This window comes from Eucalyptus grandis, chromosome 11, assembly GCF_016545825.1.
Source record: "Eucalyptus grandis isolate ANBG69807.140 chromosome 11, ASM1654582v1, whole genome shotgun sequence".
Lineage (NCBI taxonomy): Eukaryota > Viridiplantae > Streptophyta > Magnoliopsida > Myrtales > Myrtaceae > Eucalyptus > Eucalyptus grandis.
The window spans coordinates 34,937,777-34,961,900 of NC_052622.1; the positions used below are offsets into that span (position 1 = coordinate 34,937,777).

The 24,124-nt window shown below is 38.1% G+C and overlaps 2 protein-coding genes across 3 annotated transcripts; one reads left to right on the forward strand and one right to left on the reverse strand.

Annotated features, from left to right (window-relative positions):
- Window positions 1–14,534: 14,534 nt before the first annotated feature.
- LOC104414202 (UPF0481 protein At3g47200) lies at window positions 14,535–18,122 on the reverse strand. Its single transcript, XM_010025242.3, has 2 exons — window positions 17,926–18,122; window positions 14,535–15,911 (listed from the first exon to the last, which is right to left on the reverse strand). The coding sequence occupies exons 1-2, from the start codon at window positions 17,947–17,949 to the stop codon at window positions 14,631–14,633; spliced, it is 1,305 nt and encodes a 434-aa protein (XP_010023544.2). The 5' UTR covers window positions 17,950–18,122; the 3' UTR covers window positions 14,535–14,630.
- Window positions 18,123–20,836: 2,714 nt separating this feature from the next.
- LOC104417043 (protein PLANT CADMIUM RESISTANCE 11) lies at window positions 20,837–23,563 on the forward strand. 2 transcript variants are annotated; one of them, XM_039305778.1, is made up of 4 exons: window positions 20,837–21,153; window positions 21,246–21,317; window positions 21,868–22,062; window positions 22,600–23,331. In XM_039305778.1, the coding sequence occupies exons 1-4, from the start codon at window positions 21,027–21,029 to the stop codon at window positions 22,641–22,643; spliced, it is 438 nt and encodes a 145-aa protein (XP_039161712.1). In that variant the 5' UTR covers window positions 20,837–21,026; the 3' UTR covers window positions 22,644–23,331. The 2 variants fall into 2 exon arrangements, with proteins under 2 accessions (XP_039161712.1, XP_010026670.2); XM_010028368.3 differs by lacking the exon at window positions 22,600–23,331 and adding an exon at window positions 23,339–23,563 and having other exon boundaries at window positions 20,841–21,153.
- The last annotated feature ends 561 nt before the right edge of the window (window positions 23,564–24,124 follow it).

Genomic DNA, 24,124 nt, shown 5'->3' on the forward strand with positions numbered 1-24,124 from the left:
TAAGACTCCTTAAAAAGACCTGAAATGAGGCGTAAATGCGTGTGAGATTGAGGCTCAAATGAAACTCAAATTGAGCAAACAAAGACTGTCTTTTTCAGTATAGGGAAAATAATCACTTTTTTCTGTTCCGAAATCTCCTCCGCCTTGGGGTCGGGTTCTTTTCATTTTTAGTTTTAGATGGCAACCATGGAAATCAAATAAGGAAGGAAAAAAAAAAATGAATGAACATAGTTTCATTGTTCTTTCTCACCGTCCATCCAGCCTTATCGTCAGAACAAAGGGATGAGATTTAAAGGTGGATTAAGGTCGCCATCCGTCGGAAATTGATGTGGAAACTAATTCCCATCTATCCTTTTTTATGAGGACAGAACATAGATGGAGTGAATATGAAGAAATCGAATTTATTTGCATTCTTTTCAGCTTGTTCGTCCTTAGAAAGCTGTGTTCTGCTTTGGTGCTGAGAAGAAGTAGCTTAGATTTCATTGTATATTGCAGGAAATCACGTGGTTTTGACAAATTAGAATCCGTCCGGCAAACCGAAAATGGAGAAAACTCTAATGAACCAATCAAAAATTTGCATCATACGTAATGTACAAGGTCCATTAGATAAGTTCCAAAGTTGTTGGTCAAACGTATGACGATAGAAGTGAGTTGATGGAGGTGGTAACAGACCGGCGTTGTCCTAGACTTCTGGTTACTTTCTTTTACGGTAATTTTCTAAGGTAGGATATTATTTTCGCACCCTAATGGATGGCGACGCACACCCCTTAATTTGAACCGACTCGATTAACCTTGATTTAGCTATTCAAAACCCAGTGGATCCACGCGAATGACTTTCCTTGGTGATATACTTGAATTTACTTAAATGTGGGATAATTTCTTTTCGGAAATGTTTATATCGAGATGGGTTTCTTTCAAGATTTTCAAAACAAGATTTGGATGTTTCTCCTTATTTTAAGAGGCATCTTTGGAATATGGATCTCCACTGGCTATTTCCGCATCCTAAGGGATTGAGACGCAGCCCTTACTTTGAACTGACTCGATTCCCCTAGATTAAGCTATTCAAACCCTAGTAGATCCACGTGAATGACTTTATTCAGTGATATAGTTGAATTTACATAAATGTGAGATAATTTTTTTTCGAAAATGTTTATATCGAGATGGGTTTCTTTCAAGATTTTCAATATAGATTGGAATGTTCCTTCTTATTTTGAGAGGCACCATTGGGATATGGATCTCCACTGGATATAGACATGTTTTCAACATGTTTTCAGCTCAAATCGCGTCCACCGAAAGACATATCGAATTCACTATTATTGTCCTTCATTGCATCGGTTCCACCACCCCACTTGACGGTTGATTTTTTTAGTAGGAATTGATTGATTGGGAGAACTACAATCATTACGTAAGCCTTGATTTTTTGGGCATAGTTTGTCATGAAGAGGTTAGATAAAGCTATAACTGATGGGAAAGAGAAGACGGTTAAGGTAAAAAGGATATGCTTTTCTTTGAAGGGTAAATGTAATAAAAGAATGAACATTGAAAGGGGATACAACATCATTTGATTGTTTTTCCTACTACATGATGGAGATCCGGATTTTAGCTTGTTAATTGGACGGAAATATCGAGTCCATTTGAATAAAAAGGCATCGTGAAAACAGCGCTACCCCATTTTTCTGCCAGTGCTTTTTCCTTGACGATAATTTCATAACATGATATTCTTTTATTTCTCGTTTATATGCATGCAGCAAGGACAAACTGAATAACCTAATTGAAAGTCTGCCAAAATCTGAGAATCACAACTTAATCAAGGCGAAATTCAACATCTTAAAGTTAGAGATTTTGCATCATTATAGGACCTTGTGAATAAGGAACAGTGTAACAAACATGACGACTGACATATTCGGATGGCAAGGATAATTTGGCACAACGAGATTGACACCGACAAGCACGATGCTCAGCGAACAAAAAAAATTGAACAAATCTTTAGGAACAAGTCATTTCAAAAGAGAAACTTTGATGCGATTCTCAACGTCTTGCGGTAGAAAATTTACCGGCCAATCTGTCGGATGGACTGGCCAACCGTCAATTGTGAATGTGGTGTTTAACTTTAAGATGACACATTTTTAAACGTCACAAGTTGTTGTTGTTGTTGTTTTTTTTTAATGTTATTACATAACTTTAACTCTGTTCCATCTAATTGCGGGAGTTCGGGCAGACTTTACATTGGACTTGTGGGCTCTACACCATTCGTGAAAAGCAGAACTGAGATCTCTATCTGAAAAGCTTGTTATCTTGTCGAATTGAATGAGTACCTCTCTCTTGTTACCGTTTCGCGATCGCTTGCCCGACCAGTAAAGAATCACAGACAAAACATCGCTTTAAAGAGCACAAGTTACCTTTTCTAGTCTTCCACCAGAAGTCAATCATGCCACACGTCGGAATTATCGACTGAGACCTGTAGTTATTAGATCTGTTAGAGAAGTTGCTGCGCTTGCGTGGAAGTCGTCAACAATGGTTACTTCGTGAGTCAATGACATGGAAAAATTTACTAATTGTATTTGAATATCACTAATGATAAATATACTAAGGACTTTCTTAGTGAAATTTACACAAATAAGTGACTAGTGATTTGGCCTTTTCATTCGGCCTACTCCGCTCTTCCAACTCTAACAGTCCAATAATAAGGTTGGAATCTACTAGCGCAATCCTTAAAATGTTTGACAGCGTTTACAGATGAAGTTGCATCTCCATGAGGGACTTTAGCTCTCTTTGCATGATCATACACTTCACTCTATGCTCATACACTCTTTACAATGATAATACCAACACCCTCTCTGATAAATAGGATCACAATCACAAGGGTTTTCTCAAAAAATGATCCCTTTGGTCACCTTTAACTCTCACTTTGATGCATTTGAATAGCCCTCTTAGTTTTCTCAACCTGTTGGAGCCTTCAAATAAGTCAAATTAGCCATTTCAAAGGCTATTAATGTTCACCTGAAGCTAGTTAATGAACTTTATCCGGAATAGACCAAATTGCTTTTGCTAACTCCCACGGCACTTTCTCTACTTAGCCAAAAATGGTAAACCCCATCTAGAGATCTCAAGAATGTTTCTTTGTGGATTTCAAGGCTTGAAATAGCTCCAAAGATCCAACTTGAATTCGAATCATATCCATTGAGTGCTGGATCTTCATTTCCAAGCGCTTGGAGTATTTTCCCCACACACTATATCATGAACTTCCTCTATTACATGTTCCATCCATACTTGAAGGTTTTATTAAATCTCAATCTGCTCACCTGCTACACTTAGGTCCTTCCAAGCATGTTAATGCACATCTGTAATCAAGTTGTTCCCCTTCTATTTGTCCATCCAAGCACCTTCTCGATCCAACGTCCCTCATTTGTTCACCAAAATCCAAAGACCCGTGCAATTCTAATAATTTCAACTTAGTTGCCCGTTCTCCATTTACAAACTAAGCAAGCTTTCACGAGGATAGATGTCTTGTTTTTAACTTCATCTGTATATGAACTTGCTTATGTAGAGAATATTTTGTCTGCACACACAAATACACATATTAGTTCGCATATAATGTCTTGTGCTATTCAAAATGCATTAGGAGTTTTCCCAATGGCATATAACCCGTATAACCAACAGCACACATCCCAACTTCATCACCGTTGACATGGGGTGGTTGTGTTTAGAAAGATTGACTAGTAATCTAAATCAATGGCGGTGCATGTGGATTATGTAAAAAAAGAAACTATACATTTGTGTGCTTAAAATACTCCATAAATTAGTATTTACTTTTATATGGAAAACTTACTAGTCACATGAATAACTAAATAACAACATACAACTTTTACTTTTCTATAATAAGATAAACTCACCCCATGGAGAAATTACTGGCTACCAATACATGAAATGAGATAGGTCCAATCAAAATTTTGAAACTTGTAATGAGAATGCAATCAAGCCTTAAAATTCTTAATTTATATAATCAACTAATTCTATTAGCCTTGTCTAATTTAATTGACAAAAACGCCGATATGACTTTCTAAATATTTTTTGAGGTCATATGACACTGATTTGGTGCCAAGTGGGCATGGCGTCAGAAAAAATCTCAAAAGAGCAGAAAACAAGGAAAATAAAACTCAAAAATGCATGAGGACTAGCAGGGCCCTCTGCGGTGGTAATGCCACCGCTCGCCGCCATTGCCATGGGGTTCGGCCAATTCTCATGGGCTAGTAGTGGCCAGGGGCCACTACCAATCGAGGGCATGCAGTCCCTCGCCAAGATTTAGGCCGCTTACTTTTCCAGATGAAAATTAATGCGAAGAAGCAACTAAGCTATATAGTGAGGTCGAATGTTATATTTTCTCATGAGCGGTTCCTAATCATATGGAACTGGTGACCTCTGTTTTGTTTTGTTTTGTTTTTTTGGTCGGTAAAACTGGTGACTTCATTACCTTCTAAACGCGAAGAGTTTTACTTTTATATAAATTAATAATGGCACGGAGAAATATAGGCGGAAGGCTATTCACATAAGAAAATTACCAAGAAAATTGTTTAATCAATCTTAAACTTATTATGCATATGTCATTTTGGTCTTATACTTTTTAATTTTGTTAATTTAGTCCTAAACTTTTATTTGAACTTCCAATGTAGTTATTTTGACTAATTTTCGTAGGAATTGCTGACGTGGTCTAATCATTGCCAACTATTCTATGTGACACATCACTATGTCAACAATTTCTTGCAAAAATCCCCTGAAAGGATCACATTAGAATTTAGGGTAAAGATTTAGGAATAAATTGACAAAATTGAAAAGTTTAAAATTGAATTGACATTCGTACAACACGTGTATGACTGATTGGATAATTTCTCCAAAAATTACCTGGTTGCATAATCCATAACGCTTAAATTTTCCATGCAAAATACTACTAAATAGGTAAAAAAATTGTCCAGTGTAATCACTTAATGTATCGATCCAATGAATAGTTTCTAACAATGTGGAATACTGATTACATATCGTTTGCAAGTTACTTATCGTCTTGAAAACGAGCTTTCAAAGTTCTTCCGAACTCCTATGACTTTTTTTTTTTTAGAATTCTTCTAGATTTTGTAAATTAAATTAAAAATTGAAGACAGGTGTAGCTGGTAAGTGCAATCAAGTAGCATGGAAAACTTACAAGCTAGTGATAGTAATATACTTCTCCAATATGAAAAGGTACTACGATAAGCATTACTTAATAATCTATTGGCATGTTGATACTTATTTTACTATATGAAAAGTGCTGGTAACTTTCACCAAATCTATAAATTGCAACAACTCCACCTAATTTGTAACTCTTCCTATGGATTTGTAACTTTTCAAAACATTCTATCAAGAAATAGCTAGTGACTCCAGACATAGTCAGTGATGATATAGAAAAAAAAAAGGTAAGTGTATCGATTAATTATGCAAAGTAACTTGTTCATTGTTTCTCTGGCCAATTGAAAATCTTAACCTATCAGTGTTACTAATTCTCCATGTGGTAACTTTTTATCGTGAATACCTACTTACATGGTTGATAATTTTTCATATAGAAAAAGGAAACACACATTTATTTGTAGTTAAGTAATTTCCTCAAGTGATATACTTATTTTTTTTTAGAAGAATCTAGTTACTTACCTGTTAAAAAAAGTAATTTTCAACGCTCGATAGTTAGTTTGCCTAAACCAAATTCAAAAATAAATAAAAGGCATTCAATAGCTTGGTAACTTTTCCATGAAAATGTTCAACCAACTAATTAGAGAATAATTTGATACTCGACTAACCAATTGTCCGTTTCTCCTGTTTGACTTAATCCAACGGGGTATGTTGTTTCATATGTCTAAAGGGACACCTGAATACATGGTCAATTAGTTCCTAATCTTAGAGTGCGATTATTTCGCTAAAAATGAATAATTTAAAAAATATTTTCCAAAAAATGATCACTTGCATTGCTTAAAATAATTAGTTAATAATTTTTTAATTATCATTAATAAATTTTGTCTAAATATTTTTTCTAAACATTTTTATGAACAATAATTTTTTTTATTTGTTTATTTTTACATGCAATACAACTGATTAATATTTTTTCAAATCATTTAATCTTCACAAAATAAATGGAGCCTTAGAAGATCCTAATCTTCTTTTGACGAGTCTCGCGATCAATAGTTAATTTATTAACACTATGGATGCTGTAGGAGAAAAGAACTCGATATTAACTAGTGTAACAGCCACGGCCGCATCAAAATATCAAACATCTAATAAGTAATACATGGACCACCTCTCCCATAAATCCAAACAATCGTAGCATTAGATTGTGATCCTAGTACCACATAAGGATTCGACGATGTCATGATAATAAATTTAAGGTGACAACGTGCTTACGTCCAATGTAATCTATATATTATCTGTGTTGGATATTTATTTTCTTTATTTATGATATACTCGAATATCATTTTTGTTAATGTCGGACCAATATCCACCCTATAAAATTGGCAGTCAAATTAGCCTATGGATTTCTTTTTTCTTGAGTAACGTCATCGGATTTGTTTCTCTGGACATTGCGCACATTGAAAACTGATGGGTCTCCTATAGCAAATTAGTGGTCTATTCATCATACAAATAAAGTAATGGCGCTGTCTTGTCGAGGGATAAATTAAGGCTAATTGAATGTAAATTTAATCTTATTTTTTTCTTTCTTCTTTCTCAGTATGCAGACTGTAGAAAAGGTAAATGCTGATCTCGAATAGTGACGTCTGGACGAGCCTCAAGATTCAATTTACTTATTAGCAAAAATCTTGAACCTTAGATGATCCTTAATGGTCACGTACAGTCACCTAATAATGTTTCTCACTAATATAGATGATATATGACTGATTTGCCTTCCATATTTAGTCACGTATAGTCACCTAATTAGATTTGTGAAAAAGAATTTTTGGCTGGAGTCAACGCTAGGTTCACATTGCTGTTAAGGGGTAAATTGCAAAAATTGAAACGTTAGGGGGAAATTTGCCACAATTCCAATAATCTTTATTTATTTATTTATTTTAGGAGGGATGTAATTCTCCCTTTATAATGGGCCTTTTCCGTTATTTTTTTTTAAAAGGAATACTCATGATTGCGTGAGGGTTAATTATTACTTAATTGTGTATCATTTTTTTTGGGTAAGGACTTAATTGTGTATCATTCAATCATCTTCTTTCCAGTTTGTGTGAGAGATTAGGTGTTACATGATATATGGCATCCCAAAATAACAAGCTATCTAAAATAAGGCGAAATTTCATCTCCTCAACCTTTCCAAGTGTGATTTCTACAGTATATATGATGGTGCCTATGGGCCTATCGATTAGCAAAGTCTGAATGAATGCAAGATTTTAGCATAAATAACAGGGGATATGAAGAAATTAGTTGTTGTTGCAGACTAATTGGATTGAGTCTTGGTGTGGCATCTGCTAAGAGACAACTTTCAAATTCGAAGAAACCCTAGAACTAAAGATCCGCAATGGCTCGACTGCACACATCCTTGTACTTCCACATGACACCCATTGTAATGATAAATGGCTTGTCGGCGGTCCAATTATTCCTTCAAAATTGACTTCACATTTAACATGTGGGCTACGCCAAGTTACGTGAAATAGTGTACAAGGCTTCTGTGCACGTTAGTTTTCCTTGACCCGTTGTTGATATGGAAACTGTAACATCCGGGCCCCACTGTGTAATATTGTCCGCTTTGGGTCACCCGCCCTGGCGCAGACGTACCGCCATCCCAGCCACAGTCTTTTTCCTCACGGCTTTAAAACGCGTTACACAGGTTAGAGGGATCAAAGCCTTATAAGTTGACCAAGACCTCCCTCCCTAAGCGATGTGGGACAAGAGAGGAGGTTGTTACACTCTCCACCTCTTAACAGAATAGAGTCCTTCTATGGCCCCACGGGCGTCGAACAAAGCATTCTGCCGTGGTCCCACACGCGGTCGGGAGTTGGCTCTGATACCATTTGTAACATCCCGGGCCCTACTGTGTAATATGGGCCCCACTGTGTAATATTGTCCACTTTGGATCACCCGCCCTGGCGCGGACGAATCGCCATCCCAGCCACGGTCTTTTCCCTCACGGCTTTAAAACGCGTTATACAGATTAGAATGACCCAAGCCTTATAAGCTAACCAAGACCTTCCTCCCTAGGCGATGTGGGACAAGAGAGGTATGGCCCCACGGGCATCAGAACAATTAACAGAATAGCATCAGAATAACATTTAAGTTGTGGTCCCACACGCGGTTGGGAGGCCCTGGCGCGGACGTACCGCCATCCCAGCCACGGTCTTTTCCCTCACGGCTTTAAAACGCGTTACACAGGTTAGAGGGATCAAAACCTTATAAGCTGACCAAGACCTCCCTCCCTAGGCGATGTGAGACAAGAGATGAGGTTGTTACAGAAACTGACCTATAAGTTCTTTTGGTTTTTTTCCACACCAATCATTCTTTTCTTTGGCAATGACATGGAGTATTGGAGCCATCGGCCCGATTAATCTTCGGCCATGAGTATAAGACGCAACCTCCGTGTACTATGACAATGCTTCACTCACTGCGAAAGCGATTATATCATGCATAATCATGGGAGATTTATGAATACTTTGGTTGAGCATCATTCTTTTCTTGCAATGAAGTGATCTGGAAGCACGTATTGGTTGGAGATCAAGTTAGCACTCTCATAAGGGCCGCATTTTCCCTCGTCCATCATTTTTTTAGTAACGTGAGATATCTGAATCTTGCAATTAAATTAATGTCCATTGTTAAATGCAAATCGCCCTGTCAACATGCATCGAGTAAGGCTCAACAAATGGGGTGGATGGACATAGCCTTCAAATTTAATACGAGCAGGCAGCAATGTGACATGAACACGGGAACTATTGCACAAAACCAAGCGCTTGACAACTCATTAAAAAATCCCATTTCTTCCTACCAAGATTAAAGGGCAACGCCGCCCTTGCCTAAATGGGAAACGGAAAGGGCAAAGGAAGAGGCAAGAAGTCTTTTGTTTTTACTCACTGATATTTTTCCTATTGGGACGAAACATCCTCATTTTTGGGACCAGGAAATGAAAACAACGTTGTCAAAGAAGTCCCTGTCGCCTTGGATCTGGGGTTGGAAGGGCGGCACAGGAACTGTGGAGATAACTAAAGGAACAAGGAGAGCCTGCCCTGGACCATTCATATGGGCCCCTTCAGCTTGGACAGACCTTCATACCAAATTGTCTGCAAGTGTGGCTTGGCAAGAGGCGGCAGCGTCGCGACAAAATCTGAGACGAGTGTCCGAAACAGGAGGCCCGGGCTTGGCCTCTTGTCGATTGAGAGGTCGGAGGATTTCCCTGAATATTTTTCAAATGCAATGCTAGGTATGCTAATATTAGTTCACAAAAGCTGTATGTTAAAACAAATTTGTCATACAGTAGACTGAAAATGATCAATTAAACAATTGGGTCATAAAACAATTCGCCATATGGTTTTAGGATAGATTCTATGAATTTATTTTAATAGGTATAGCGCTTCTCGTTGGTAGCCACTTCAAAGGTGAGTGTGAGGCCATCCGAAAACGAGGTCAATCGAACATTTTGCAAGGTTTTTCTGTACGACTATGTTTGCCGTAGCTGGCCAGTTCGCTGGTTTAGCAATGATGAGTTTGGAATATTCCACTTTGCTTCCCTTTCTTATCTAGGAGACTGATCCACCTCACATTAGCAATTTAGCGACTTGTTTTTCGTGCATCCCTAATTCATTGGAAGAAAAAAAAGGCCTTGCATAAAGTGCTTCGTCTGTGTAAAATATTTTCATGTATAAGGTCGTGAAAATGTATATTTTTATCTACTGATGGAATGAATTTGGTGACCAAAATTAGTGTCATCATGCACCCATAACGACAATTTACAACACCGCGTACCAAATGTAATTCATAAAACAAGAAAAAGAGATTGAAGAAGCAAGTGAGAATATGCGAAACTAGTCATTGTCGACTCTTTTTTTTTGGAACATAGTGTCGACTTTGAAACCCTAGCTTCTATACAAGCAAGAAAGCCCAAGAATATCTAGGTTAGATGGATTCTAGCCCCACTTGCCCTAGCTTTCACCCCTAGACACTGCCAATTGCCCATTCAGATGGGCCCTTCAGCTTGGACAACTCTCCTTCACATACCAAGTTGTCTACGTCTACACTGAATTTTGGCAAGAGCCAGCAGCGTGGCGACAAAAACGGAGACGAGTGTCCGAAACCGGAGGCCTGTGCTCAGCCTCTCGTCGATTGAGAGGTCGCAAGATTTCACTGAATATTTTTCAAAAGAAATGCTAGGTATGTTAATATCGGATCACAAATGTCGTATATTAAAGTAGTCAAATGATGCGACAGATTAAAACGGTCAATTAAACAAGTGGGTCATATTTACTGTCTAATAATAATCTGCCATATGATTTAGCACATGGATTCTATAGCTTAATTTTAATAATAATGCAGCATTTCTCTATTTTTAACCACTTCAAAGGTGAGTGTAAGGTCATCCGAGTATTTTGAGCACATAATCCGAATCAATGCCAATTGAACGTTTTACAAGTTTTCATGGCATGACTATGTTTGTTGTAATTGGGCGATTCACTCGTTTAGCAATGATGAGTTTCGAATATTCCACTTTGCTTGCTGTCCTTATCTAGGAGATGAACCGACCTCACATTAGCAATTCAGCAACTCGTTTTTCATGCATCACTAATTAATTGAAAAAAGAAAAGAATTTATATAAGGTACACGACCAATGTAAATTACTTTCTTACATAAAATGTAAAGGAAAGCGAATGCTTTCATCTGTCGATGGAACGAATTGACTGACCAAAATTACTGTCATCTCCTCATCCACATCGCTCGTGTAATGATGATTCCCAACACTGATGTATCCAATAAAGGTCCAAAAAAGAAAAAGAAGAAGAAGAAGAAGAAAAAGCAAGTGAGAATATGCGAAATTCGTCATTGTCGACGTCGAAACCCTAGCTAGCATACAAGCAAGAAAGTCCAAGAATGTCTAGATTGGATGGATTCTAGCCCCACTTGCTCTAGCTTTCTCCTCTAGACACTCCTAATTGGGCCACATTGTCATGCGAACCAAGGTCTAAAGGACAACCGGATGGTCTTATGTGCCCGGGCAAATACTTGTCTGGATCGGTCCATGTGGATCCGAATCCATCATGTAAAATCTTACATGATCAATGGATTACTTTCCTTCATGAACCTAATCCACGCAGGACCTTCTCATATGCTTGTCCAATCGGGAAACTCGGTTTTTTCACTTTTCGATTTTTCACTTTTTTTTTTACTATTTTCTTCAAATGTGGACCAGTAAATAGAGAAAGAAAGGGATGATTGATTATAGCAAGTGATCATTTTAATGTTTTCAATAAAAAAAATATGTTTTTTCTTATAACGTTAGTTTTTTAGTTGGATCATGTTAGTGAGTGTCTTATGCATAATTTAATACATTGATTGTAAAGCACAGGGGCAATCAATTAACTAGGAAATTTGAGTTTTCAACTTGGTTGCTTGGGACCCTTTATTATTCTTTTCATTTTTTATTTTTATTTTCTATCACTGTTTTTTCTAGAAAAAAAAATCTTCAAAATAACCAGAAGCTTTTTCTAATAATAAAAGAGTATTTATTTGAAGAGAAAATATTAAAATCTTCAAATAAATATTCAATATGTTTCTAGTCTCATTCTTCCTCGGTCAGAGAAGAGTGGTCCTCAAGGCTATCTTCATCAAGCTCTTGATTCTTCATGATATAATAATAGATCCACTACATTGACGGTAACAGAAACACCACATTCTCAGAGACGTTTGCATTATCATTAATGCGTTCCAAAACTTGAAAAGAACGATTTACTCAATGAGAAAACTGAGTGTAGGAGCAAGGTTTTAAAACCTGCACACAACACATAGCACACAAGTGGCTTGTAAAATAGATATATGATGAGATCATACAAAAAAAAAAAAAAAAAAAAAAAAAAAAGAAAAGAAAAGAGAGAGATAACTTGGCTTGACGACGGGTTGGAAATCATTTTTACCTCAAAGGAATGACCGCCTTCCTTAAAAGATGCAAGTTTTCTATACTTGTTTGCTTGACCGCGATATATGCACGTTCTCTTTAAAGTCTCTTACTTTCTCATGTAACTGCTTGACTTCCTTAGCCATCTTGACGATGAAGCTGCCCGTGTGAAATTTCAAGAGTTGATTTCCAAATTTCCCAAAAATCCAGATCCTCTCTGTATACATCTCTTCAAATCCAACAATCTTGATTTGCATAGTGGAGAGAGGCGTATGTCGGCGGCTTAAAACATCCGCTACTCGAATTTGAGCATCACATTTACGTTTGAGGACAAGCGATAAGGATTCTAGAAATTCACTTCAGGCTGCATTTCGGCGGCTAAGCTCATGTTGAGAGCTCAAGTGCGTAAGTGCCTCATGGTCAAAGTACGAAACAAACTCTTTCGTTAGCGCGTTGGGGCTCCGGTGTTGAGACCACGCACTACAGCGTGAAACTCCTTATCATAAGTTGAATGCCTCAGCTTGGCATTGTTTAGTTCATCACATTAAAAAGGCAATGGCTTTCAGCCTTCTTGATTAAGGACAACAGCAGCAACAGCACTAACAGCATCGCAATGAACTTCAAAAACCAAATCGATGTTGGAAAGTGCTAAAACTAGAGATTTGATGGTTTTTTTAATCAAGAATTGAAAACTCTTATATGTTGTTTCGTGTGAAAAAGCTCCTAGTAGATTTTGAAGTTGACAAAATTGTCCACGAGAATTTAGTAAGTCTGATAAATGTCTTGAAGTATGTTGATCGAGGAAAATAATCTTGGAATGAAGTCATCTCAATCTAGCTCAAATTCAAGTACAGTTTGTAAAGTTTACTTTAGACGGAACATATTCAGACTTAAGTTTTGAGAGAATTACTCTCATTCCCATCCCGATGCAAGTTTAGAATGTGACAAGTTCAGTATGGAGCAAGTCCCGAACGCGACTAGTCCAATTAATATAATGGCTATTGATCTGATTTGGATTTCACACCTAAAAAGAATTGATTGACTCAATCTTAATTAATTGGCAAATCAATCCCGAGAATTTTTTTTTTTTTTAAATGGAGAAGATCTACTTATGAAAACTAAGACTCTAGTTGCATGGGCAACCAAAATTAATTGGAGATTTAGCTTCTGTCACTCAATGGCTACTCAATTTTCTTGATATAGATCTGTCCACCAGGTAGGTTAGACGACAATCCTCTGGAGACTGTTCAATGGTTAATTTGGAAGTGGAGGAGTTCATAAGGAAACCAAGGTGCTAAGAAGTAAGTAAGAGAGATGAGGCCCAAAATCTAGAATTTCAAAGTTTGATTGTACTTTGATTATACACTTGTCTTTCTTGAGTTTAAAAAGTTTGTGATCGTGAGAGAAATACAAAAGAAGTGATTGAGTGAGATAGTGTGACCTATCACTAAGTATTAACACTCAATATTGTAATCTCTTTTCGATCATTTAGTGGAATTTAGCCAATAAGCTATCAGAGTAAGAGAGCGGACGTAAACTTGATTTAAGTCGAATCATTATAAACATTGTGTGGAATTTCTCTTATCCTTAAACTATTATTGATTATTGTTATAGTCTATTGCACACTCGCATAGCGCTTCTAAAGTTTGCTCTACTGCATAACTGATTCTAAACTTTATTCTAGAATCTTACATTTGTTTAGACTTTGATCTTGACTAGTTTTATTCTACTTTAAATTGTTGAGTTTTTTTTTTAATCACCTAGTCAACTCCCTCTAAGTGATTTCATCATTTCGTTCCATTGAAACCTCACTCTCTTTATCCATTCGGTATTTGGTGAAGAAGTAGACCTGAAATTCTTTATAAACCTACCACCCACGAGGGTGGCTCCGCTGGTAGGCTCCAGGACCTCCACGCTGGAGGCTGGAGTTCGAAGCCCCTGCAATGCAAGGGAGGCAGGTGGAGACACTTGGTGACTTACCCGGGGTGCATGGGTGGTGGTCTCCTACGTGCCTCCCCAGGGGTTTACTCCCAGCTGTCGGCTGTGCGGGGTTCCACCCTAGGGGTTTACTCCCAGCTGTCGGCTGTGCGGGGTTCCACTGGGTCACAAAAAAAAAAAAAAAAATTCTTTATAAACCTATAGACAAAAGCGAGGCCATGAAAGCTTCGAACCTGATGAAGTGTTTGCGGTGCTGGCCATGAAGTGTGGCTAAAATCTTGCTAGGATCCACGTCTGTTTCTTCATTAGTCACCACGTATCGAAGGAAATCTGCCTACAATAAATGGGATTAACCATAGAATCCCATAGTCGTGTAAGCACAATAAATCTCGCGAAATCAACAACAACATTGCTGTTATAACATGGCATGACCCTAATTGATGTAAAAATACTGTCTAATTTAGAAATAATCTAATATCTTCCATTAAACACGTGGAAAGTCCTCATTGGAAAACCAAGACAATACTAGTGGCTATAGAACACAAGCAATTGTTCCAAGGGAAAAATTCAAACAAAACATCGATCACCCTTTTTTGCCCTCATTTCTGTAAGCAAGATAAGTAAGCACTGTTTGTGCGACAGTGAGAAGGAGCAGCATGGTGGCTGCGGAAATGGACAACAATGCCCAAGGACTATGCAGATGTTCCCTCCTCAGTTTCGCCATACTACGATTCCACCTCTTTTTGCAGTGCGCATTCAGTCTGCGGAAGATATCATCGTAGTAGAAGTTGGACAGGGTGACATAGTCGCCCATCTCGTTAAACATCTGCGCAACTGCCTCGTCATCGCCCATGTAGTTCTTGATAATCCCCGCAGCCCGGAGCAGCTCGACGTCCTTTGAAGAGTCTATGAGGCAATCCATGAACGTCACGTAATCTGTCATGTAGTTGACTTCCCCGCTTGGACGGTGCTGCTCGTACGCGATTAGGTTTCGAAGCTGCGACTCGGTGTGGTCCTGTACAGTCAATACAGGTATCTCGAGCGTCCCGTCCTTGAATGTGATATCTAACAGGTCGGGACTTTTCTTCACCCTAAACCTGACTCCGAACTCCCTGAGCTCCGCAGGGGACATGAATTTCTCTGTCATCGGCTTGGTTCTGGGGTTTAGCCGATGCCGACGAGGCAAGCCAGTCAAACATGTGTGCATTAGATGCAGAAGATGTTTGCTCTCGCGAAGCATCCCGCGATTTGAGTCACTTGGTACGAAATTCAAATACCTGGTGGCAACGTCGATGAGCTCGGAATGCTCTTCCGGACCCTTAGTGAGGCCATACAGTTCTTCCAAGATGAGAAAGGGGATTTGGTTTTCGAGCAGCACTAAATCGCGCGGGAGGCAGAATCGGATCCAATCTTCTTTCATAACAGGGTCGTCCTCGTCTCTCAGTTCCTTTATACTATTCTTACGGAACAACTCGACGAGGAAAAGACCATCAATGAGCATCATCGCTAGGAAGTTTTCTTGGGAGAGGTCGACGGCTTCCGCGTAGCAATCACGCGCCCACTGTTCCATACTTCTTAGAGCTGGCATGTACTTGTCGACGCTCCCCTCTCTTCTCCTCCAAAGCAACCGCTTCACATACCGCAGTTTTTGCTCCTCCATAAATTTGAACTTGTCATTTCCACTGTGATAAGGGCCGATGGCAAGAATCTCCGGCTCATAGGCTTTCTCGTTTACTCCGCGCAGTTGATGACGAACCCTAAATATACTATGCTCTGGCCGGGCTGTAGGCACGCCGTGAAGAATATTCTGGACGTAGATTGAGACATGATCTTGCATCCCGGATTGATCACCGTTTCGAGCATGCTGAATAGGTTACAACGCAATCAATGTGATAATACGCATGCTGCTAAGCAAGACGATGGTTTTTTATGCTCTATAAATGGTGTCTCATGTTCTTCCCTTTCATTAAGCCGTGTTGTGGCCATTCTTTATAGCTTAGTATGGTAATTAAACTTCATGGTTGTCATCATAAGCTTATGTTATGCAAGTAAAATGGAGCGTCAAAAACATTTCTGACAAATTCCGTGTTTCCGTGTGAATATAAATGGAAATTTGTTAAGTAAGCTCCGAAGGTGAACACGTCGTGTTGACATTGAATATAAACAAACCAATAGTTTTGGGAATATTACAAATAAAAAACGTGTACTTTTGCCCCTGTTTAACTTTTCTCCATGTACTTTCTTATTTTCAACAAATTTGTTCCCTAAATAAATGAATACGAAAATTGTTCAAAAAGTTCTAAACTTATTGTATGATAACCAATTCAATCCTATACTTTTTGATTGTGCAAATTTAATCATAAATCTTTTGAAAACTTGTCAATCTAGTTTAAAACTTTTTAATTATGCCAATTTAGCCCAAAATCTTTTAATAATTTACCGATTTAGTCATAAATATTTTAATGATTTGCTAAATTTGTCCTTCATTGGCTAGAAATCGTTAATGTGGTAGTTTAGTTAGCACTAGCTATCCTACATGGCACAACTGAAGCTAACATGGACACTTTTTTTACAATTTTTTAAAAACTTTTTCTTTTTTTCCTTTCTTTTTCCTTTTCCTTTTTTTTTCTTTTTCTTTTTTCCCTCCATTGCCATCAATGGTTGATGGCTAAAGGAGGTTGGGGCCTCAAGTGAGGGCTAGTCTCACCAGCCTCGAGTGAGGGTTGCCCTTGCTAGAGGCCGATGAGGGTAGTTCTCGCCTACGGAGGCATGGGCGTCCTTTGCCCCAGGTTGGCAAGGGTGACCCTTGCTTGAGGCCGACGAAGGTTGCCAACCATCAACTGTTGATGGGGACAGAAGGAAAAGGACCAAAAAAAAAAAAAAAAGAGGAAGAAGAAAAGAAAAGGAAAAGGGAAGGGAAAAAAGATTAAAAAAATCATAAAAAATTGCAAATATTATCCATGTCAGTGATTTTATGTCAAAATTGATCGAAATGACTAAATTGGCAAGTCATTAAAAATTTTATGATCATCATAAAGTTTATAACTTAATTGACATAGTTGAAAGGTTTAAGATAAAATTAGCAAGTTATCAAAATGTTTATGATTAAATTGGTATAAGTGAAAATTCAAGAATGAAATTGCCGTCCTACAATAGGTTTATGATTTTTTGGACAATTTTTCCATAAATTAATAATTGTATGTGATTTTTACCTAAGAACTTCAGACAGCCCCCTTTTGCTCTCTAGAAGAGCTTCCAGAAAATAAACCCCAAATTTTCTTTGCAGCCACTAAGCAAGGACAATCATTTTAAGCCACTTAACAAGAACCAAGTTGAGGTTAAAAGAATAGATGGAACGAATTTAAACCAAGATAAAACACATAGATATCATTAAACGCCATGGGAACCGAGGAATAGAGGTCAGAGAAGGCGAGAGAAACTTCTAGCGTACCATATAAACGATTATTTCTTGAGTTTATTTTACCTAAGAGTATAAGGAATTTTGGACCTAGGAAGGTAGGGGCACCACTAGCCTTGTTGCCCCTCAAGTCCGCTAATGATTAAACGTTCATCATAAGCTTAGAAACTATTTATGTCATTATTCGTCTCTAGAAAAATGAAAACAATCTATTACCGCACAAAGAGAAGGCAGCAAAACATGGTTGTGACGATAGGTAGATATTATTCCATCTCGAGAGAACGAGATTGATACACAAATGGCTTTGTCCGCTCGACATGGGGCAGCTAATTTAAATTCAATACACCGAATATGATTTAATGTGCATCATTCAATTAAATACTTGAAAATGTGAATGTTATATGAAATGATGCTCACAATCTTCCCAGGATCATGTTAAACAATGGACCATAAGACTTACCTGATTACGTTGCGGGTTGCTCATTCTTCTCGCCAAGCAAGACCAGCTATAACGACATAGGATTTAGTTCTTCTCTTTTTGAGGGAATGTTTCTCAATGAAACGAGTAGAGATAAAATAAGACTCCCACAAATTCCAACCTTTTATACCAAACACGAACACGTTTTTCTGTGGCCAACCAAGAAAAATAAACTTGCTTTCGTTCGTCTCCTTTGACCCTTCTCGTGAATTAAATACCAAGACGGACATTATTGCGATAAATAGAAAGTTTGTGGAACTTGACGAAGACTTAAAAGGAAACGTCGAAAGTTGACTTTATGACAACTACGTATGAAGTCCGTAACAATTTGCATTGTGCTATCATCTCGGTTGGTGCTATTGATCGGTGAGTCAAGGGATTTCTAAGAAACGCGCTTTCATTCGTCTCCTTCAACCTTTCTCGTGAATAATTGCGAAGACGGACATTATTGCGATGAACCGAAAGTTCATGGAACTTGATGAAGAGGGGAAGGGCTAAGAAAGACTTAAAAGGAAACGTCGAAAATTGACTTTATGACAACTGCCTATGAAGTCCTTCACAATTCGCATTGTGCTATCATCTTGGTTGGCGCTATTGATTGGTGAGTCAAGGGATTTCTAAGGAACCCGCTTTCATTCATCTCCTTCGACCTTTCTCGTGAATAATTGCGAAGACGTACATTATTGCGATAAACTGAAAGTTCGTGGGACTTGATGAAGAGGGGAAGGGCTAACAAAGACTTAAAAGGAAATGTCGAAAATTGACTTTATGACGACAACGTATGAAGTCCTTCACAATTTGCATTGTACTATCATCTCGGTTGGCGCTATTGATTGGTGAGTCAAGGGGTTTCTAAGGAACACACTTTCATTCGTCTCCTTCGACCTTTCTCGTGAATAATTGCGAAGACGGACATTATTGCGATAAACCAAAAGTTCGTGGGACTTGATGAAGAGGTGAAGGGCTAAGAAAGACTTAAAAGGAAATGTTGAAAATTGACTTTATGACAACTACGTTTGAAGTCCTTCACAATTTGCGTTGTACTATCATCTCGGTTGGCACTATTGATTGATGAGTCAAGGGATTTCTAAGAAACACGCTTTCATTCGTCTCCTTCGACCTTTCTCGTGAATAATTGCAAAGACGGAGATTATTGCATTAAACTGAAAGTTCGTGGAACTTGATGAAGAGTGGAAGGGCTAACAAAGACTTAAAAGGAAACGTCAAAAATTGACTTTATGCCAACTACGTATGAAGTCCTTCACAATTTGCATGGTACTGTTATGTCGATTGACGCTATTGACTGGTGTGTCAAGGGATTTCTAAGGAACGCGCTTTCATTCGTCTCCTTTGACCTTTCTCGTGAATAATTGTGGAGACGGACATTTTTGCAATCAACCGGAAGTTCTTGGAACTTGATGAAGAGGCAAAAGGGCTAAGAAAGACTCAAAAGCAAATGTCAAAAATTGGCTTGGTGACAACATATGAAGTCCTTCACAATTTGCATTGTACTATTATCTCGATTTGTGCTGTTGATTGGTGTGTCAAGGGATTTCTAAGGCAGGGATCGAAAGTCATATTTTCAAATTTCATCAACTATGTGCAAATTGCTCCGATTACTGCAATAAATTGAAAGTTCTGATTACTACATTAAATTGAAAGTTCATGGAACTTGATGAAGAGGCAAAGGACTAAGAAAGACTTACAAGGAAACAACAAAAATTAACTTTATGAGAATGACGCATGAAATCATCCACAAGTTGTGTTGTACTATGTGAAAGCCCACCCTTTTACAAAACTTCATGGAAATTCTAGAAAGATTCCTACGTTCTAGCTACTGGTTAGACACTATAATAGGCTTCATTATGGAGAAAACTCGTTACACTTCTAACAATAGTGATACGGGCCCAATCATGTGGATCGGAGTAAATTAGGACTTTAGTAAATTTTTCCAACTTAGTAATTGGAAGTCGCATGTTTAAATTTCACTAACTGCATATAAACTGCTTTAGGATAAGGCCATATGCACAAGCAAAATGCCTTATCTTAACTAGTTCAAGTGATCATAAACCATGACTAGCCATCAGTTAGTTGGCCTATTAGCGCTCGCCCCTTTAGATTATCAAAAAAAAAAAAAAAAAAAAAAAAAAGGAAGGCGTCGGCTAGGGAAATAATATATATAGTCCATAATTGTAATTTTGTTCTAGTTTCTTGATTTAGATTTGGGAGAGCCCAATTAAGCCTGCTAGTCCAGAAATTAGGCTCCACTTATTTCGCAGAAAATGAATGATTTAGAAAATATTTTGTTTGTATTATTTAAAATAATTAGTCAATGGAAAATATATTCATTAGCAACATAATTTATTTCTAAATTTTTTTATGGAAAATGAAAATATTGTTCATTCATTCATTTTTTTAAGCAATACAATCTATTGTTTTTGGGAAAATATTTTTCAAATTATTCATTTTTCTGTGAAACAAACGGAGTGTTAGAGGGACACTTATTTCTTAACCAACGGATCAGTAGAAACGATGGAACGGGCAACAGCGGCCTTGGGCTCATATCATGCATGTCATCCGTCAGCATTCCTATCGTCCCTATCCATCCTTAGGCCGCGCGGCCGGAGAGTTGAGACTTCTGCAAGTACATGTTCATGGAACTTGGAGTGCATAGAAGACCAAGAAGACTCGGAAAACGTCAAAATTGACTCGCTCAGACGACTTGGCAAGTCTTTCCAATGGCGTCCACATTCGTCTGCTGAGTCCTTCAGCTACCCAATTTCCACATCAACGAAAAGTCATTTTGCATGGTTTGATTTATATGAATGTAGTGTAGTGAGAGGTATACATTAGGCAAGTGGAGAAGCATGATCGGCCATATATACCTTCTCACTACATCAATTTTGCGTTAGGTAAGCTTTAAAATCACAAGGCGCGTTCATAAATAAGACCCGTTCACCTTAGTTTTTTCAAACAGGAGGAACCTACACTTTTTGCGCCCCAACAACACCCCCCACCCTCCCGGGGGGGCGGGGGCCATCGTTACCTTCCGTATCTTGCAAAACCTTAAAAAGGACGTAACCATGGGGGAAGCTCGAAGATACGTGGCCTCTGGTTTTTTCTATGGCAATGATCATCATCAACTGCCGCAAACGAGACATGTCTCTTGGTCCTCCAAGATTTGTCATTGTTCTGACGATTTATGCAGCTGTAATTTCCTTTTTTGTCCACTCGAAGTTGTACATCAAGTATAGTTCATGATTGCCCTGTGACGTATGTTGTTGCTGTTGTGCGCGTTTCAGGTTGGACAACGTTCTTTTGCCCATGCGTCACTTTTGGGAGGATCGCGAAGGATGCGGAAGAAGGATGTTCATGTAAGTATTTTATCGACTATCTTCTTCTTTGTGCGTGCGAACGAAGGAGGATGATGGTTGTGAACGAGATCAATGTCTCAGCGATTGGTCTGCGTGCCAATAAAGAGATATTCCAATTCCATCTTCTATATATGCACCAATAAGTGGTCAGCCTCATATTCGAAATCTGCCATCTGAGTAACACCAGAGAGGATTCGAGTTTGACCATCTGAGTAAACCAGAGAGAGAGAGAGAGAGAGAGAGAGACGGCGGAGCTCCAGCGGCAGAATAGTGAGCTGGTAGGGAGAAGAAAACCTGTGAATGCATGCCGTGTTTCCGAACGGCAACAGCTCAAAATGGTCTAAACTGTTGAAAAATAAGCTTCCGTTCTGTAAGTTCAGAACTTCGAGGGTCCGCCACAGTAATTTACCTCGGATTGTGAAAAAATAAAGTAAAAATAACGACAGTTTGCCTTAACCGTAGATTAAGTTCATGAAAACGAAAGAGCATAACTTGGAAGGATGATGGATGATTACTATAATTATTATGTCATGTTCTCGTTTTGTCGCAGCTTGCGTGAAGAAAGGCGCACTCTACTGTTTAGCCGCTGCTTTAACCTTTGGTCTTGGAGCTTGCTGTTGCGGTTGCTACAATCGCTCCAAGATGAGGAAGAGATTCAATTTAGAGCAGAACCGATGCGCCGATTGTTCTGCTCATTTCCTTTGCCATTTTTGTGCTCTGTGTCAAGAGTATCGTCATCTCCAAGGTACTAGATTGTGAAATATCGGTTGCTTGTTGAACCCTGCTAATTGCCTGAAAGCAGGATACTCCAAATTCGGGTTTTTTTATTCTTATTTTCTATTTGTCTTTTCATTCGAATTCCATGAATATCCCACAAACTTCACGGATTAAAACGCATCAGTCGCAAAGATATACCTGATATGCAAGCTAGTTTACATCCATTATGAAAAACTGAACTGGTTATTTGCTCAAACCGCGAACTTTCCATCTTAGAAACAGATTGCAGCAACCCCAGAAGATTCACTTTAGGTATAATGAAGAGGGATGGTATTTGAGATAAGAACACTGATTTGGCAAACTGACGCGGTAATTATCTTTGGGTGCTTCGATACGACGCCAATTTTGTTTCTTTTTTTTATTTATTTAGAATGGGAAGGAAATTTAAGGGAAATGGGGAAAAAGGAAAAATATAATTTCCCTATCTAGATAGACACTGAAGGAAAATAATGGAGAAAGAATAAGAAGTAAATATATTTAATTATGCATCCTTTGTCTTGTCTAGGTTTTCGGAAGGACGATTATGGAAATGACATGCAAGAATTTTAATTTTCTTCCACTACCATACAAGTGTGGGTTCACTCTCTGATTTCAACTCATTTCCTTCCATATCCACTTCACTTCTGATTTATATCACGTCTACTGCTAGTGTAAAGTACTTTGTACATAAAGATAAATATATTAGAAGTCCTAAAAGTAGTTACATTTGTGCAATTGAATTCTAAAATTTTCCAAAAATGCAATTAAATCCTAAAACTTGTTACAAAAGTGCATTTGAGTTATAAAACTTTTAGAAAATGTAATCAAGTCCTCAAATTTATCAAATTGGTACAATCAAGTCCGTTCATTGATTGTACTTATTGAAAAGTTTAGGATTTAATTGTACTTCTGTAATAAGTTTTAAGACTTGATGGCATATTTTAAAAGTTTTAAAATTTGATTGTATTTTGGTGACAAGTTTTAAGATTTAAATGCACTTTTTTTTAGAGTTTTAGGACTTAACTGTACTTTTATAATAAGGTTTAGGACTTTCACGCAATTCTGTATTTAATCATTGTATCTTCCACGCAAAGTAATCTCGGAGGCCATGTTTGGCCATCTTGTGGATAGTGTGGATCGAGTGAGTTAAAAAGTTCGGATGCATTTGTTGTCACATCAATGGTTTTACTTATGCATTGAGGATGCTTATTTGGTTCTTTTGGTTCTGATGCATGCGACTACTGGAACTTTTTCGGGATGGGAAGAAAATGGGCAGAAGCGTAATGGCTCGATAGAAATGACTTCACCTCCAACGATGAGAATGAGGCCGGAGGGCTGATTAGCGAAGGTCATACCACAAACATCCGAATGTTAGGAAACATTTCAGTACCTTACGATATTTTTTATTCATAAGTCAATCATTGCTTCTAAATTGTAATGATTTCTTGAGAAACACTGTTGAGAAAAAGATTCTTGGCCAATGTGCTTATTCGGACTATACTTCCATGGCTGGTTGACTCCTCAATATACATTATTGCATGCGCGACAAGCTGTAAATATCGTCCGTGAAATAAACAAACAAAAACGTCACTGTCGCGAAGGTTCGGTTCTAAGGAGAATGAAGGACTCCGTCCAAGTCTTTGCGAATTGTTTGTCGTGGCTGATTGAACGCAACTTGTGGTATACTCGTCCATCATTTCCCTAAAGACAAATTTTGACGTTTTCTTAAGAAAGTTTCATGAATTCCCTTCCTTTTTCTGATCCTCAACTGTGTTGATATATCATTGCGCTGAAGAAAGACCACCTTTCTCTCTTTTATATCTATATTGGTGGTCCCATGATTAACGTGATTATGAAGTTTTGTGAGCAATAGCGTACGCCAATTTTTTTTTTTTTTGGCTCATTTAGGTTTTCAAGAAAATTAACGTAGAGCAAATAAAGTGTCAAGCTCATTGGACAAATAGGCTATGTATCAATTCTATCCATTATGAGAGGACACAAGAAAATCCCAGGATTTACATATACATGCGCCATTCGAGCGAAGAGTGTGC

What these genes read in the sequence shown, in the direction of transcription:
- LOC104414202 (XM_010025242.3), bottom strand. Translation starts at nt 17,949, where the DNA reads ATGAGCAACCCGCAACGTAATCAG. An exon ending in GCAACCCGCAACGTAATCAG is followed by an intron (nt 15,912 to 17,925) that starts GTAAGTCTTATG and finishes TAACCTATTCAG; the next exon opens with CATGCTCGAAACGGTGATCA.
- LOC104417043 (XM_010028368.3), top strand. Translation starts at nt 21,027, where the DNA reads ATGGGGGAAGCTCGAAGATACGTGGCCTCTGGTTTTTTCTATGGCAAT. An exon ending in TTCTGACGATTTATGCAGCT is followed by an intron (nt 21,154 to 21,245) that starts GTAATTTCCTTT and finishes TGCGCGTTTCAG; the next exon opens with GTTGGACAACGTTCTTTTGC. An exon ending in AGAGTATCGTCATCTCCAAG is followed by an intron (nt 22,063 to 23,338) that starts GTACTAGATTGT and finishes CGGGATGGGAAG; the next exon opens with AAAATGGGCAGAAGCGTAAT.